A 14806-nucleotide genomic window follows, 5' to 3' on the forward strand; every position below is an offset into this window, starting at 1 on the left:
GGGTGAGGTCAATAGTAGAAAGTTTTTGGATAAAGCTTTTAGGATTATGGGAAGAGACCACAGAGTCAGGTAAAGTATTCCAAGCACTGATGATTCTGTTACAGAAGTCATATTTTCTGCAATCTAGATTAAAGCGGTTGACATTAAGTTTAAATCTATTAGTTGCTCTAGTATTATTGCAATTAAAGCTGAAGTAGTCTTTAACAGGAAGGACATTACAATAGATGATTCTGTGAGTTAAGCTTAGGTCTTGTCGAAGGTGACGGAGTTCCAAGTTTTCTAAGCCTAGGATTTCGAGTCTGGTGGGATAGGGTATTTTATTGTTTTCAGAGGAATGGAGAACTCTTCTTGTAAAATATTTCTGGACACGTTCAATTGTATTGATGTCAGAGATGTGGTGAGGGTTCCAAACAGGCGAGCCCTATTCTAGAATTGGTCTAGCAAATGTTTTATATGCTCTGGTTAGTAGTGTGGCGTTTTTGGAAAAGAAGCTACGCAAGATTAGGTTTACAACTCTTAGAGCTTTTTTTGCTATGTAGTTGCAGTGGGCTTTGGCACTTAGATCATTTGACATTAAAACTCCGAGGTCTTTAACAGGATGGGGGTCGTCTGTAAGGTAATGTCCATCTAGTATGTACTTAGTTTTTGGGTTCTTTTTTCCTATATGTAAGACTGAGCATTTGCTGGTTGAAATTTGGAGCTGCCAATTTTTAGACCATATTGGCAATTTGAGTCTAATAATCCAATTACTAAAACTCTCCTCTCTGTCTGTCACCTTCAATCGCCCCCAATGGTACATCAAAACACACACAAAGAGTCAAGCCCACCCCCCCCACTCAATGTTTTAAATTAAGAAATGCACACAAAATGAGGATGCCACTATTTTTACGTACAGGCAGTTCTTGATTTACCGCTAGAACTATTCGTTCAGTGACAGTCGGAAGTTAAAAGGGCACTGAAGAAAATGACTTAGGACCATTTTCCACACATGACCACTGCAGCATCCCCAGGGTCATGTGATCAAAATTCAGCCGCTTGGCAACTGGTTTGTATTAATGACGGTCGCAGTGTCCCAGGGTCACGTGATCCCCTTTTGCAAACGTCCGACGAGCAAAGTCCCTGGGGAAGCCAGATTCACTTAATGACGGTGTTACTGACTTAACAAGTGCAGTGATTTGCTTAACAACTGTGGCAAGAAAGGTCGTAAAATTATCACTTAATAATTGTCGTCTTTAGCGACAGAAATTTGGGGCACGTTTGTGGTTGTAAGTCGAGGACTTTCTGTAAGTGAAATGGGCACTTTGGTGATGCGAAATGGACATTTTCTCTCCCTCCCCGCTCGCCTTCTCTTCCTAGGAGCCCTCTGAATCCAGCCAGGGCCACCAGTGTGACCACGGACTGTCCCTGCAGCTGTACCAGGATGAGATGAAGAGGAGAAAACAAGAGAAAGGAGCTTCAAATGCTGACCTGGTAAATCTCCATATCCGAGCCCTTCGACTTTCAAGAGGGGGTAGGGAGGAGGAGGAGGAGGAAGAAAAGAACTGTGGTTGCTCTCCGTTGACTGTTTTCATGCAGACGTTTCATGACCCAACTAGATAACATCATCAGTGCTAGAAGGAGTGGGGTGTGTGGAGAGGAGGAAGAGGAGGAGGAGGGGAAAGAAGAGCAGGAGGAAGAGGAGGAGGAGGAGGAGGAAGAAGAGCAGGAAGAGGAAGAGGAGGATTGTGGGGTCCTTGGTGCTCTCTGTCGTGTCCCACTCCTCCGCTGACGGCCGGGTCAGGGAAATCCGAATCAGGCGTGCCTCTGCAGCTCTGCCAAAGTCCTAGCAAAGTTCTCAAGGCAGGCAGGAGACCAGAAAGTGACTTCAGCAAGATAAGTTCGACTTTGCCTGACTCAGAGAATGCCAGAAAGCCGGTCCTTTATATAGGCCATGGGGTGTGGCTCCATGACTCAGCACTTATCCAGGCCTGCCCCTCCCTTCCTTCTGTTGCCTCCGCCTATCAATTCTTCTGAAGCGAGGGTCACTCCAGTCGGCAGCTGTTGGTAATAAACCTTCCTCAGGCTCACATGCTGTGGGGGAGGGGGAGGGGTCTAGTTGCTCCGTTTGCCTGGGCATGGAGCCAGGGCTGGGGCCGGGAGGTGCTTCCTCCTCTTCAGCCTGTCTGGGCATGGAGCCAGGGCTGGGACCGGGAGGCATGCTAGGACATTCTTCAGCGTTCGGAAGCAGATAAGAAGGCCCCGGCTGTGGTGGTGAGATCGGACGAGACACAACACTCTCTGAGCTTGGTTGTTTTCTTGCAGATGTTTCATCACCCAACTAGGTAACAGCATCAGTGCTAAAAGGAAGTGGGGTTTGCGGAGAGGAGGAGGAGGAGGACCCGCCAGGGGCTGGGGCAGGAGAGTGGCCTAGCAGTTGTCCGAGGCAATGGTGGACTCACCTTTTCTTAAAGTTTCTGAAGGGAATTCCTGCCATGTTTCCTTCAGGTGTCGGTGGAAGAAACGGATTTTGGCCGGAAGGTGCCGAAGACGGAACTCAGTCGGGGTGAGGAGAAGTCCTGGAACCCCCCCAAGGCTGGTCTCCAGCCTTAAACCCCCCCCCCCCGAGATGCTGGGCACCGAGACCCCCAGATTAAAGAACAACTCCCTGGGACCAAACCTCCAGCCTTCATATACCAGCCCCCCTCCCCACCGCCACTTTCCCATCCCCAAGCCGAGCCTGCCCCACACATTGCAACCCCCCTCCTTCCCTTCTCGCCCCACAGAACTCCGCATGCTGCCCTACATGATCACCATTGGGGACGCCATCCACAACTTCGCTGACGGCCTGGCCATGGGAGCGGCCTTCTCCTCCTCCTGGAAGACCGGGCTGGCCACTTCCCTGGCGGTCCTCTGCCACGAACTGCCCCACGAGCTAGGTGGGCTGCAAGAGGGGTCAGAGGTTGGCGGGTGGGTGGGTGATGGCACCCCTCCCCCACCCTGGGGCTGGAGGGCACCTGTAACGTCATCCATCCGTCCCCTTCCCCATCCACAATTTCCTTCCTTCTTTTCTCTTTCTCCCTCCTTCCCTTCCCTCCTTCACCCACAATTTCCTCCTTTCCTTCCTTCCTCCTTCCGTCTCTCCCTTCTCCATACTTCCCTTCCCTCTCCTCCCCTTTCCTTCCATCCTTTCTCTTTCTCCCTCCTTCCTTCCTCTTTCCGTCCCTCCTTCTCCATACTTCCTTCCTCCTCCTTCCTTCACCCACAATTTCCTCCTTTCCTTCCTTCCTCCTTCCGTCCCTCCCTTCTCCATACTTCCCTTCCCTCTCCTCCCCTTTCCTTCCATCCACATTCCCTTCCTCTCCCTCCTTCCCCTTTCTCTCTCCTTCTCTTCCTCCCCTCCCCTCCCATTCTTCATCCACAATTTCTTCCCTTCCTTCCTCCTGCCCTCTCCCTTTTTCTCTCCCTTTCTTCTTTGCCCGCATCCGCCTTCCTCCCTCGCTCCCGTCCTTCCCTGTGAGCCTGGCTCTTCCCTTGCAGACATTTCACCACCCAGCTAAGTAACATTATCAGTGTCCTGAATTCCAAGGACAGTGTGCAACCATCAGCCAGGGCCAAGCCTTGCCCCTTTTCTCACGGCTCCCCTTTCTGCCCCCACTCCCGCCCGCAGGAGACTTCGCGGCTCTGCTCCACGCCGGCCTCAGCGTCAAGCGGGCTCTGCTGCTCAACTTCGTGAGCGCCCTCACAGCCTTCGTCGGCCTCTACATCGCCCTGTCGGTCAGCACCGGGGAGGAGTTCGAGGCGTGGATCTTCACGGTGGCCACGGGCCTCTTCCTCTACGTGGCCTTGTGCGATATGGTAAGCGGCACCTCCTCCAGACCAGGGTCCCTGGGCCAGCCTTGCCCCGCCTCCGGCTCTGCGGAGGAACTGGGCTGGAAAGCCCGCAATGGCCAAGGCTGGGAGTTATGGAAGTTGGCATCCAAAAGGGTGGAAAAGGCATGAATCAGGATGACTAGAACGCCAATTTGGAGGATTCTCTGAAGGTTATTCCTTAACCCTCATAAACAGTAGCAATGAAAGAATGTACGAAAGAGGCAAGGATCCTCCAGTCTGCACTGGAAGAGCAGGGGAGAGGAAAGTATTTCTTTATATTCCACCTTTATTATTATTTATAAATAACTCAAAGCAGCGAACATGCCTACTACAGCCTTCTCTTTCTTTCCCCCCCACAACAACCCTGTGAGGTGGGTCAGACTGAAAAGGATTGGCCCAAAGTCACCCAGCCGGCTTTCATGCCTAAGGCAGAACTAGAACTCACCGTCTCCTGGTGATTGGCCCAAAGTCATCCAACTAGCTTTTATGTGTAAGACGGGACTAGAACTCACCATCCCCTGGTGATTGGCCCAAAGTCACCAAGTCGCCTTTCATGTCTAACATGGGACTAGAACTCACCGTCTCCTGGTGATTGGCCCGAAATCACCCAGAGGGCTTTCAGGCCTAAGGCAGGACTAGAACTCACCGTCTCCTGGTGATTGGCCCAAAATCACCCAGAGGGCTTTCATGCCTAAGGCAGGACTAGAACTCATCATCTCCTGGTGATTGGCCCAAAGTCACCAAGTCGCCTTTCATGTCTAACATGGGACTAGAACTCACCGTCTCCTAGTGATTAGCCCGAAGTCCATATTTGTCAGTGCTGTTGTAACTTTGAACTGTCACTAAAGGAACGGTTGTACGTTGAGGACTACCTCTAACCACGTATGACCACGGTTGCCTCTTACTCTGCTCTCCCTCCAGCTTCCAGCCCTGATGAACGCGAAGGACAAACGCCCCTGGCTACTTTTCGCCTTGCAAAACCTGGGTCTCCTGGCTGGCTGGGCCATCCTTCTGCTGCTCTCCCTCTTCGAGGACAATATCGCCATTTAACTGCAACGATCCTGCGGAGCAGCACCAGGCACCCCTCGCCTCCCCCTCCCGCCACCCCACCTCCCCGGCAGGCACGGCCAAATCAGGGACACGAAAGGGGGTGCGGCGTTTGGGGGGCAAACCCAGACCCAGGGCCAAGATGTCAGGGGAAGCATCCAGGGACGCCTGCCGGGCTTCACCTGAGGCTCCGCTGTCCATCTCACCTTTTCTACACATTGCCAAAATTTCCTCAGTTGGCTCTCAGGGTTCACCTGGCAGAGTCCTACTGTCCGAAAAGAAGGAAGCCACGGCCACCTGAAGACCCGTCCACTACAGCAGACAAAAATGAAAGCTCAGCCCAGGGTTCAAATTTTCTCCATCTGGCTGCCTGAATCAGTGGGCATTGGGTCATTTCCTCCTAGCCAGTTTCAATTTTTGCACCAGCAACCCTTAGAAGGCTGTTTATCCTGCCTTCACCTTCTATTTATTGTATTTATTAAATCCTTATTCTTATTCATACATACACTTATCCTCCTCCTCCTCCTCCTCCTCCTCTCTGCAAACCCCAATCCCTTCTGGCACGGATGATGTTCTCTAGCTGGGTCATGAAATGTCTGCAAGAAAACTACCAAGCTCAGAGTGGAGCAAGGACCCCCCCAGTCCTCCTTCTCCCCCCACCATTTTTCTGAAGGTGCAGAGTCCGTTTTTTTACAGATTTACACACATAAACACCCCTTCCGTGATACTTAAAAGACACCGGAATTTGGGCCAAACTGCACTCCTTCAAATTCTGCTTTTCCTTCAGAACCCCCCATTCCGGTGCAGCTTTTCGCCAAATGTCGGTGGAGAACTGAAAACGAGCCCTTTCTTTTCAATTCATCCAGAGGCATAAAATGTGGAAGAAACATCAGCCAGATAATTTGAATGCATCGTATTTGCAATGGAATGTTTTGGTATTGCAAAGAGAATTATACAAGGAAAGTGAATAACTTTCCTATAAATAAAAACCTGCTTATACGTACTGGGTATAATATAATATACCCAGAGAAATAAGTATGTTTAAACTAAATAAAGAGATGGACTAGGGGTGACACGATAGCAGTGTCCCAATATGTGGAAAGGGTCAACCTATTCTCCGAAACATCAGCAGCAACAGATGGAAACTAACCAAGGAGAAATTATTAGAATTAGAATTAAGGAGAAACTTCCTATTAGTGAGAACAATCAGTGGAACAGAAGTTGCCTTCAGAAGTTGTGGCTGCTCCAACGCTGGAGATTTTTAAGAAGAGACTGGACAGCCACCTGTCTCAAATGATCTAAGAACTCCTGCCTTGGGCAAGGGGTTGGACTGGAAGATCTCCTTCCAACCCTACGATTCTATGTTCTGCGTAGATTTGCTCATCCTTTGCACAACTGAAGAAGTTTATTAAAAAAAAAAAATCCCTCTGGAGATTTAGCTGGTGAAGACCAATATATGACTCTTTTGTGCAGTAGTGCCAGCGGTGTAAATTATACACCACACACACGCACACAGCTGAGAGGTAGCTACAGTAAAATCAGCCTTGCACCTCCAAGTATAAAAAGACTCAGCCAGCAGGAGTAAGGACAGATTGCACTCTTACAAGAGCTACCTCCACTTTAGTGCCTCCTAGGCAGGGGTGAAATGCTCCAGGTTCCGAGCGGATCGCCCAATCCAGTAGCGATGGCAGCGGATGGTTCGGAGAATCAATAGCAAAAATCCCTGCCCCCCCCATGCCCATCTGAGCTGCGTGATCATCAGAGGTATTGTTGGTTTTTTTACTTTTGAAAATATTTTTTTTCGGCCGAAAAAAATGCTTTTAAAAGTAAAAAAAAAAAGCCTCTGATGATCGCACGGCTCAGCTGGGATCGCCAGAGGAGCCTTTTAAAAGCATTTTTTTCTACAATCTCTTCGGTCGAAGAGGTTGTAGAAAAAATGTTTTTAAAAGGCTCTGACGATCCCAGTTGAGTTGCCTGATCGTCAGAGGCTTTTCTTTTCTTTTAAAGGCAAAAAAAAATGCTTTTAAAAGAAAAGAAAAGCCTCTGATGATCAGGCAATTCAGCTGGGATTGTCAACGGAGCCTTTTAAAAGCATTTTTTTACAACCTCTTTGGCCGAAGAGGTTGTAGAAAAAATGCTTTTAAAAGTAAAAAAGTTGGCCACGCCCATCCAGTCACATTACCCTCCCAAGCCCACAGAACCGGTAGTCACAAATTTTACATTTCACCCCTGCTCCTAGGGTTGTTGCAGCCCATGTCCAATATACCACCAGCTAGTTGGCATCGAGAGAGCAAGCTAGAAGTTGGCACTGATGGACAGTTTTGGCCATCTCAATGTTTCCTCACAAACATCTCCAGGGTCAGCTATTAAAGAGAGAGGCTGGATTACAAACCTAGTTCAGAGGTATAGAGGTAGATTCAGATTAACAGAGTTGGAAGGGACCTTGTAGGTCATCTAGTCCAACCCCCGCCCACCCGCCCAAGTGTTCTCGATTTGCAATCCTTTGTTTAGTGACCGTTTGAAGTCAGAGCTTATGACCGCTTTTCACGCTTAAAAACAGTTTGCAGCATCCCCATGGACACGTGACCAAAATTCAGACGATTGGCAACCGATTCATATTTATGACGGGTCACAGCATCCTGGGCCACACAAGATCCCCTTTTGCGACCTTCTGACAGCAAAGTCCATGGAGAAACCAAATTCACATAACAACCATGTACTTCACAACTGTACTGATTCTTTTAGCACCTGTGGCAAGGAAGGTCATAAAATGGAGCAAACCTCACCAACTGTTTTGCCGAACCACATGAATGTTGGGCTCAATTATGGTCGTAAGTCAAGAAGTACACAGTGCAATTTGGAGTGGATGAGGGGGGGCAGTTGTGGATATTCAGTGGTAGGAAAACACACACTACAAGTATTGTAGCACTCTTAACACTACTTCACTGGTACTGGGGTGGGTGGGGGGGGGTGGAATGACTGCAAGGGCTGCAGTCCTGGACAGATGGTGGGCTTCGGACTTCCATCTTGTGTAACTTTTACCACATCATGTCTCATCGTTGTTAAATAAAACCTATGGATTCTAAGCATTTCACACCAAAAAGTGCGTGTTTTGTTTGAACAGGGCAGGAACCTGGAAAAACAGTCAAGACAGACGTTTGAGAGAAGGTGGGCTATTTTCAAAAGATGGAGTCTAAAATTGAGAAGCCCCTCTTCCTCTCACAAACGGGTGGGGATGCAGATACAAGCTTTGTTGAACTGTCATGTGGGGTCCTCGGGGGGTCTCTGAGCTCGTTTTCTTGCAGCTACCTAGAAGAACTGATGACGTTACCTAGCTGGATCACGAAACGTCTGCAAGAAAACCACTAAGCTCAAAGAGCACCGAGGGCCTCACAGCGCTCCTCCTCCTCCTCCTCTTCTATTCTAGCGCAGATGATATTGCCCAGCTGGGTCACGAAACGTCTGCAAGAAAATCATTAAGAGAGCAAAATGGACGCCACAGTTGTCTTCCTCCTCGCCACAAACCCCCCTCTCTTCTAACACTGATGACGTTACCTAGTTAAGTAATGAAACATCTGCAAGAACATCTGCAAGCTTTTTCCTCCTCCTCCCCCCCCCAAACCCCCCTCTTCTAGGACTGCTAATGTTCCCTAGTTGGGTCATGAAACGTCTGCAAGAAAACCACCAAGCTCAGAGAGCACCAAGGACCCCACAGTCCTCCTCCTCCTTCTCCTCTCTAGCACTGATGCTGTTACCTAGTTGGGTAATAAAATACCTGCAAGAAAACAACCAAGCTCACAGAGCACCAGGGACCCTCAACAGCAGCATTTTAGCTTCCCTTGTGTAAATTTGTGTGGTTGCCATTTCTGTACCTTCTCCCTGTCGCCCAATTGTGGCTGCTTCCTTTGAGGGAGGCTCTGCCGCTGGTTGGCGGCTTTCCCCGATGCCCTCGGCAGCCTTGTGGGGAAAAGAGGACACCGGGACGGACATCCCAGGGTCTCATCCTGCATCCTATAACCGCCTGGCCCTCAATTTTGCAGGGGCCAAAGCAAAAACACTCTGCACGTGCTCAGAAGTACTTTAGGGGGTGACAATTATTACATAGAAATAAGCTTGGGAATGAAAGGAGAGCCATTTCTGGAGACGGGTGTCCTTCTCAGGGTCGAACTAACCCCATGGATAGAGTTGCTCCAGCTCCAGTGCTGCTTTTCAGGCAGGAGACTCGAACCCGCTTCCCAACCTGGCGCCTTCCTGCCTTCACTCCAAAGCAGGGGTGTCCAAACTTGACCATTTGAAGACTGTGGTGGACTTCAATTCCCAGAATTCCCCAGCCAGCATGAGCTATAAATATGAGCAAGTTGCTGGCTGGGGAATTCTGGGAGTTGGAGTCCACCACAGTCTTCAAGAAGAGGACAAGTTTGGACACCTCGGTTCTAAAACCTATTAGCCTTCTGCGTCACTGCACATGCGCGGCACGGCCTTTTGGAAGTTGAAGTCCTAGCACAGCGGCAATCGGCCATCACTATTGGACAGCTCTCCTTTCCCGCTGCCCAATCAGACGGAAGGAACCGAAGCAAAGCGGGAGCCTCATCTCATCCCTTCTCTGGTCCCTGCCGCCTGTTCTTCCCCTCCGGCTCGTGGCCACGCCTCTTCCCCTCGCTCCGCTCTAGCCTCCCATCTCGATGCCTCTTCATTGCTCCGCAGCCGCGCCGAGGGTTCCGGCGGGCGCAGTTTCCTCCCGGAGTGCTTTCCCCGCTGCTCCCGCCGGTGAGGGGCTCGGAGGTAAGCGCCGCGCCCGGTGGTTTTGGGGGGCTGAGGGCTCCGTCGTGGCCGGGCTGACAGAACTCCCTCTTTTCGGTCACATTTCTCCCCTCGGAGGCGGGTTTCTCCGGGATTTGGTGCTTGTGGGCAAGAAAAGGCACTCTGTACATGCTCTGAGGCGCCCTCGCGAGGGTTCTGCAAAGAAGGTTCCTGAAGGAACCCAGAGAGCTTCTATGGGTAAACCCGGGTATTAATTCATTGATGAACCCGGGTTTAAATACCCGCGATTAGCACGTGTGAACTAGGCCAGATATGGCTTTTTTTAGGCCGGTGGTTCGGCATGCAAACCGAGGCAGACTAGAAGCAATGGGTGGAAACTAATCAAGGAGAGAAGCAACTTAGAACTAAGGAGAAATTTCCTGACAGGGAGAACAATTAACCAGTGGAACGACTTGCCTCCAGAAGTTGTAAAGGCTCCAACACTGGAAGTTTTTAAGAAGAGATTTAATAACCATTTGTCTGAAATGGTGTAGGGTCTCCTTGCCTGGGCAGGGGGTTGGACTAGAAGACCTCCGAGGTCCCTTCCAACTCCGTTGTTGCTGCTGCTGCTGTTGTTGTTGTTATAGAATAGAAATAAATAGAAATAGAACAGAGCTGGGAAGGGACCTTGGAGGTCTTCTAGTCCAGCCCCCTGCTCAAGCAGGAGACCCTATACAGGAAGGATCATTTTATTACAATTTATCAGAATATTCAGATGAAAGGGATGTTCAAGTATTCAAAGAGGAACACATACAAACACACACACACACACACACACCATCCTTCGCTTACATGCCCTTTTAATATCACAAAGAAAAAATGAAAGAGGGAAGTTGGTAGGACTAGAGATAAAAGTTAACCCCTCCTTTTCACAGTCAGTCAACCGCAAAGGTGACACCAAGAGACTTTTTCTGATCGGGAGATAGAATCCTGCCATCCTTCTGTAACTTTTCAGTTTAGGGATGTTAGACGCTGTCCGATCAATCCATAGGGACACGGGGTTAAAACATTTTTCTACAATCCAGTCTAATGTCCCAAAGGTGCTTTTTCAAGAGGCAACTGGACTTTCTGGTTTTTTGTTGAAGGGTCTCTAAAAAGGATGCCAATGACCAACTGTCTGCAAGGAGTATAAATCCTTCCATTGCCTACCCTCCAGTCAGAGCTGAAGAAGCTTCGTGGAGGAAAAGCGAAACGTCTTCAAAGAAAAACCAGAAAGTCCAGTTGCCTCTGGACAAAGCACCTTTGGGACAACCATGACCTGGATGATTGAGGATGTCAATAGACATTTTGCACTGAGTTCAGTATCCAAGTGGCATTAAAGGCAGCCCCATGAAGAAGAAATTGCAGTAGTCCAGCTGGGTAGTGATCAGAACAAGCGCCACTGTCTTTTTTATTATTATTATTTGCATTTATATCCCGCCCTTCTCTGAAGACTCAGGGCGACTTACACTATGTCAAGCAATAGTCTTCATCCATTTGTATATTATATGCAAAGTCAACTTATTGCCCCCCCAACAATCTGGGTCCTCATTTTACCTACCTTATAAAGGATGGAAGGCTGAGTCAACCTTGGGCCTGGTGGGACTTGAACCTGCAGTAATTGCAAGCAGCTGCTGTTAATAACAGACTGTCTTAGCAGTCTGAGCCACCAGAGGCCCAGTCTCCAAAATTCCCCCAAGTGAGACCTTCCAGATGCATGGAGACTCCGTCCCTCTGTAGCTTCCTCTCCCTGAGCTGTGGTTTTCTTTTCTTTAGGGAGGGGGCCAAGATGTACGCCGTTTACAAGCAAGCCCACCCTCCCACCGGGCTGGAATTCTCCATGTACTGCAACTTCTTCTCTAACTCTGAGCGCAACTTGGTGGTGGCGGGAACCTCGCAGCTGTATGTTTACAGGCTCAACCATGACTCTGAGGTACTCCAAATCCCATGCTTATAGGGGTTAACTTGTTGGTTGAGGGAAGATTCATTGCCTCTGTGTATCCCCATTGTGTGAATGCCTTTTATGGTGTTGTGAAGTCCTCAAGCACACAGTGAACCTGGAACGGAAGTGGCCAAGCTGGGTGGTGTTGATGAGTGTTGGGATACGACTGGGGTGGGGAAGCTCTAGTCTAGGAAGCTTGTCTGCCTTATGGAACCTTGGTCTCTGGAGGGAGTCCTCACAGGTAGCTCCCAACTAACAGAGTTCATTTAGTGACTGTTTGAAGTTACAACAGTACTGAAAAAAGTTACTTCTAACCGTTTTTCATACTTTATGACCGTTCCAGCATCTTCACAGTCACATGTTCAAAATCTGAATGTTGGCAACTGGCTCGTATTTATGACGGTCGCAGTGCCCTGGGGTCACATGATCCCCTTTTGCAACCTTCTGGCAAGCAGAGTCAAAGGGGGAAGCCAGATTCACTTCACAGCTGTGTGACTAACTTCACAACTGCAGTAATTCAGTTAAGAACTGTAGCAAGAAAGGACATAAAATGGGGCCAAACTCACTTAACCACTGTCTTGCTTGGGCTCAATTGTGGCCGTAAGTCGAGGACTACCTGTACTGACCGCAATTGGGACCGGCAAGTCTGTTGTTAAGCAGTGTGGTTGCTAAGTGTGACATCACTTGAGTGCACCAGTTCCGACTGCAGTCATTAAACAATTTGCTGGGGATCTTTAAACACGATGTTAACATGACTTGTGACTTCCTGCTGGCTTCCCCAATGACCATGCAGATGGTGGTCACGTGGACCACAGGACACTGTCCTAAAGTGTGCTAGTTGCCCAGCACCTGGGTCACAATCACGTGGCTGGGGAACACTGCAACAGCCACAAATTCAAGGACCAGTTGTAAATCTCCTTTTTCAGCACTGTCGTAAGTTGGAATGCTTGCTAAACAGATAGTTGGTAAGCGAGGAATCTCTGTACAGTGAGATTTCCAGCTTTCTCCCTAACCAGTTAATGTCCCAATGAGGACGGGGCTGGACTGAGCCGTGGTGGGGAGGGAAGGCGGGAGGCTGATGTGGCTGAGGTTATGAGTCTGCAGCACTGATGATGCGTCTCTTCTCTTCTAGAGCACCACAAAAAGTGACAGGAACACAGGTGAGTGAGGAGGGGGAACCTGGGCTGCAGGCAGAGAATCCTGGGGAATGGGGTTGGGGGGGAGAAGCAGCTCTGAAGGACATTTTTCTGCCCAAGCTCTCCCTCCTTCTCCTCAGATTGTGTCCATACAGCTCGACGGATGCTCTTTCCAAAGCCCTTTGGGGATTTCCTTTTGGCACCAGCTGTGGGGGGGGGGATTGTGGGTCTGAGAGCACTTGGCTACCTCGGAGGCTCTCCTCCCTGCTGAAGCCACTGAGGAACTGTGGGGAATCCACATACAAGCAGCCAGTGCTTGTATGGACCCTGAACCCTTCAAAGCAAACGCCATCCCACTTCAGGGGATCTCGGGTGCAGCTGTGTGCATCACCCATTATCAGAAACCTCAGGATTGAAGCCACGGGGAGCAGAGCAGACAAGTCGGGGCAGCTGGCTAGAGGGGAAGACAGAGTCCTCATCACCCCTCCCCTCCCTGGGTCCTCTCCTGCCTTTAGCTCTGTGCTCTTAACACCCTGATATTGGAGCTAAACTGGAAGAGAGGGAAGCTTGGGGTTCGGCACCAGACGTCAAGGCAGGCCTAAGTCAAGAACTTTCCTTTACAGGTAGTCCTCGACTTATGACCAAAATAGACCCCCAAATTTTCATTGCTAAGCAAGACATTCGTTAAGTGAGTTTTGCCCCAGCTTACGACCTTTCTTGCCACGGTCGTTCAGTGAATCACCACCGTTGTTAAGTTATTCACACGGTTGTTAAGTGAATCTGGCTTCCTCATGGACTTTGCTCGTCAGAAGGTCGTAAAAGAGGATCACGTGACCCCGGGACAATGCAACCGTCATAAATAGGAATCGGTTGCCAAGCGTCTGAATTTTGATCATGGGGATGCTACAACGGTTGTAAGTGTGAAAAATGGCAATGAAAAAAGTCCCTTTTTTCATTGCCATCGTAAATTTAAATGGTCACTCTAATCTAGAGAAAAGGAGGACAAGGGGAGGCATGATAGCAGTCTTCCAATAATTGAGGGGCTGCAGCAAAGAAGAGGGGGTCGGGCTGTTCTCCAAAGTACCTGAAGGCAGGAGGAGGAGCCATGGGTGGAAACTCATCTAGGAGAGAAGCAACCTGGAATTAAGGAGAAACTTCCTGACAGGGAGGACAATGAACCCATAGAACAGAAGTTGTGGGAGCTCCATCGCTGGAGGTTTTCAAGAAGAGATTGAACAACCCTTTGCCTGAAAGGATACAAGGTCTCCTGCTTGACCAGGGGGTTGGACTAGAAGACCTCCGAGGTCCCTTCCAGCTCGATTCTGATTCTGGCTTTGAGATTTATTGACCCAATTTAGTGGCCTCCCATCATACCACAGGGGTAACCGTGGGTGGCTTGCAATATTAAACCTCCGGTTATCTTGTGGGGCTCTAATTCCTTTCCTTGCACAGAAGGCAGAGGCCACCGGGAGAAGCTGGAGCTGGTGGCCGCCTTCTCCTTCTTCGGGAACGTCATGTCCATGGCCAGCGTGCAGCTCGCAGGGGCCAAAAGAGATGCTCTCCTGCTCAGCTTCAAGGACGCCAAGGTCAGTTGCGGCTCTGTGTGTGTGTGTGTGTGTGTGTGTGTGTGTGTGTGTGTGTGTGTGAAAGAGAGAGAGAGAGAGAGAGAGAGAGAGTGTGTGTGTAGGGGAGGGGAAGACAGAAAAAAACAGGCTGTTGGGAGGCTGCTCCTTGTGGAAGAGGAAGGGATCAGCCCCAGGGCGCAAGAGTTCTTGCTCAGAAATGAATAGCAGTAGCCCTTAGACTTACATACTGCTTCACAGGGCTTTTACTGCTCTCTATAAGTGGTTTACAGAGTCAGCCTCTTGCCCCCAAACAATCTGGGTCCTCATTTTACCCATCTCAGAAGGATGGAAGGCTGAGTCCTTTCCTTGCACAGAAGGCAAGAATCACTTTGATTATCTATCTATCTATCTATCTATCTATCTATCTATCTATCTATCTATCTATCTATCTATCTATCTATCTGTCTGTCTGTCTGTCTGTCTGTCTG

The 14806-nt window shown here is 49.4% G+C and overlaps 2 protein-coding genes across 4 annotated transcripts in view; both read left to right on the forward strand.

The window, feature by feature from the left end:
* SLC39A4 (solute carrier family 39 member 4) overlaps positions 1–6613 on the forward strand; it is a 40546-nt gene extending 33933 nt beyond the window's left edge. Inside the window, exons 8-12 of the mRNA XM_058178181.1 lie at positions 1357–1470; positions 2485–2542; positions 2763–2915; positions 3647–3834; positions 4771–6613. Of these exons, the coding sequence (XP_058034164.1) occupies positions 1357–1470; positions 2485–2542; positions 2763–2915; positions 3647–3834; positions 4771–4899 (642 nt within the window). The 3' untranslated portion in view covers positions 4900–6613. The remainder of the gene's footprint in view (positions 1–1356; positions 1471–2484; positions 2543–2762; positions 2916–3646; positions 3835–4770) is intronic.
* A 2991-nt stretch (positions 6614–9604) lies between these two features.
* Positions 9605–14806, forward strand: part of CPSF1 (cleavage and polyadenylation specific factor 1) — a 37543-nt gene continuing 32341 nt past the window's right edge. Inside the window, exons 1-4 of one of the 3 annotated variants that reach the window (XM_058176520.1) lie at positions 9605–9678; positions 11452–11608; positions 12750–12777; positions 14206–14339. In XM_058176520.1, coding sequence (XP_058032503.1) covers positions 11465–11608; positions 12750–12777; positions 14206–14339 — 306 coding nt within the window. In that variant the 5' untranslated portion in view covers positions 9605–9678; positions 11452–11464. Of the gene's footprint in view, positions 9679–9731; positions 9895–11451; positions 11609–12749; positions 12778–14205; positions 14340–14806 lie in introns of those variants that run through there. The other 2 variants (XM_058176521.1, XM_058176519.1) reach the window with 2 other exon arrangements.

Source organism: Ahaetulla prasina, chromosome 3, assembly GCF_028640845.1.
Source record: "Ahaetulla prasina isolate Xishuangbanna chromosome 3, ASM2864084v1, whole genome shotgun sequence".
In the NCBI taxonomy this organism is placed as follows: Eukaryota; Metazoa; Chordata; class Lepidosauria; order Squamata; family Colubridae; genus Ahaetulla; species Ahaetulla prasina.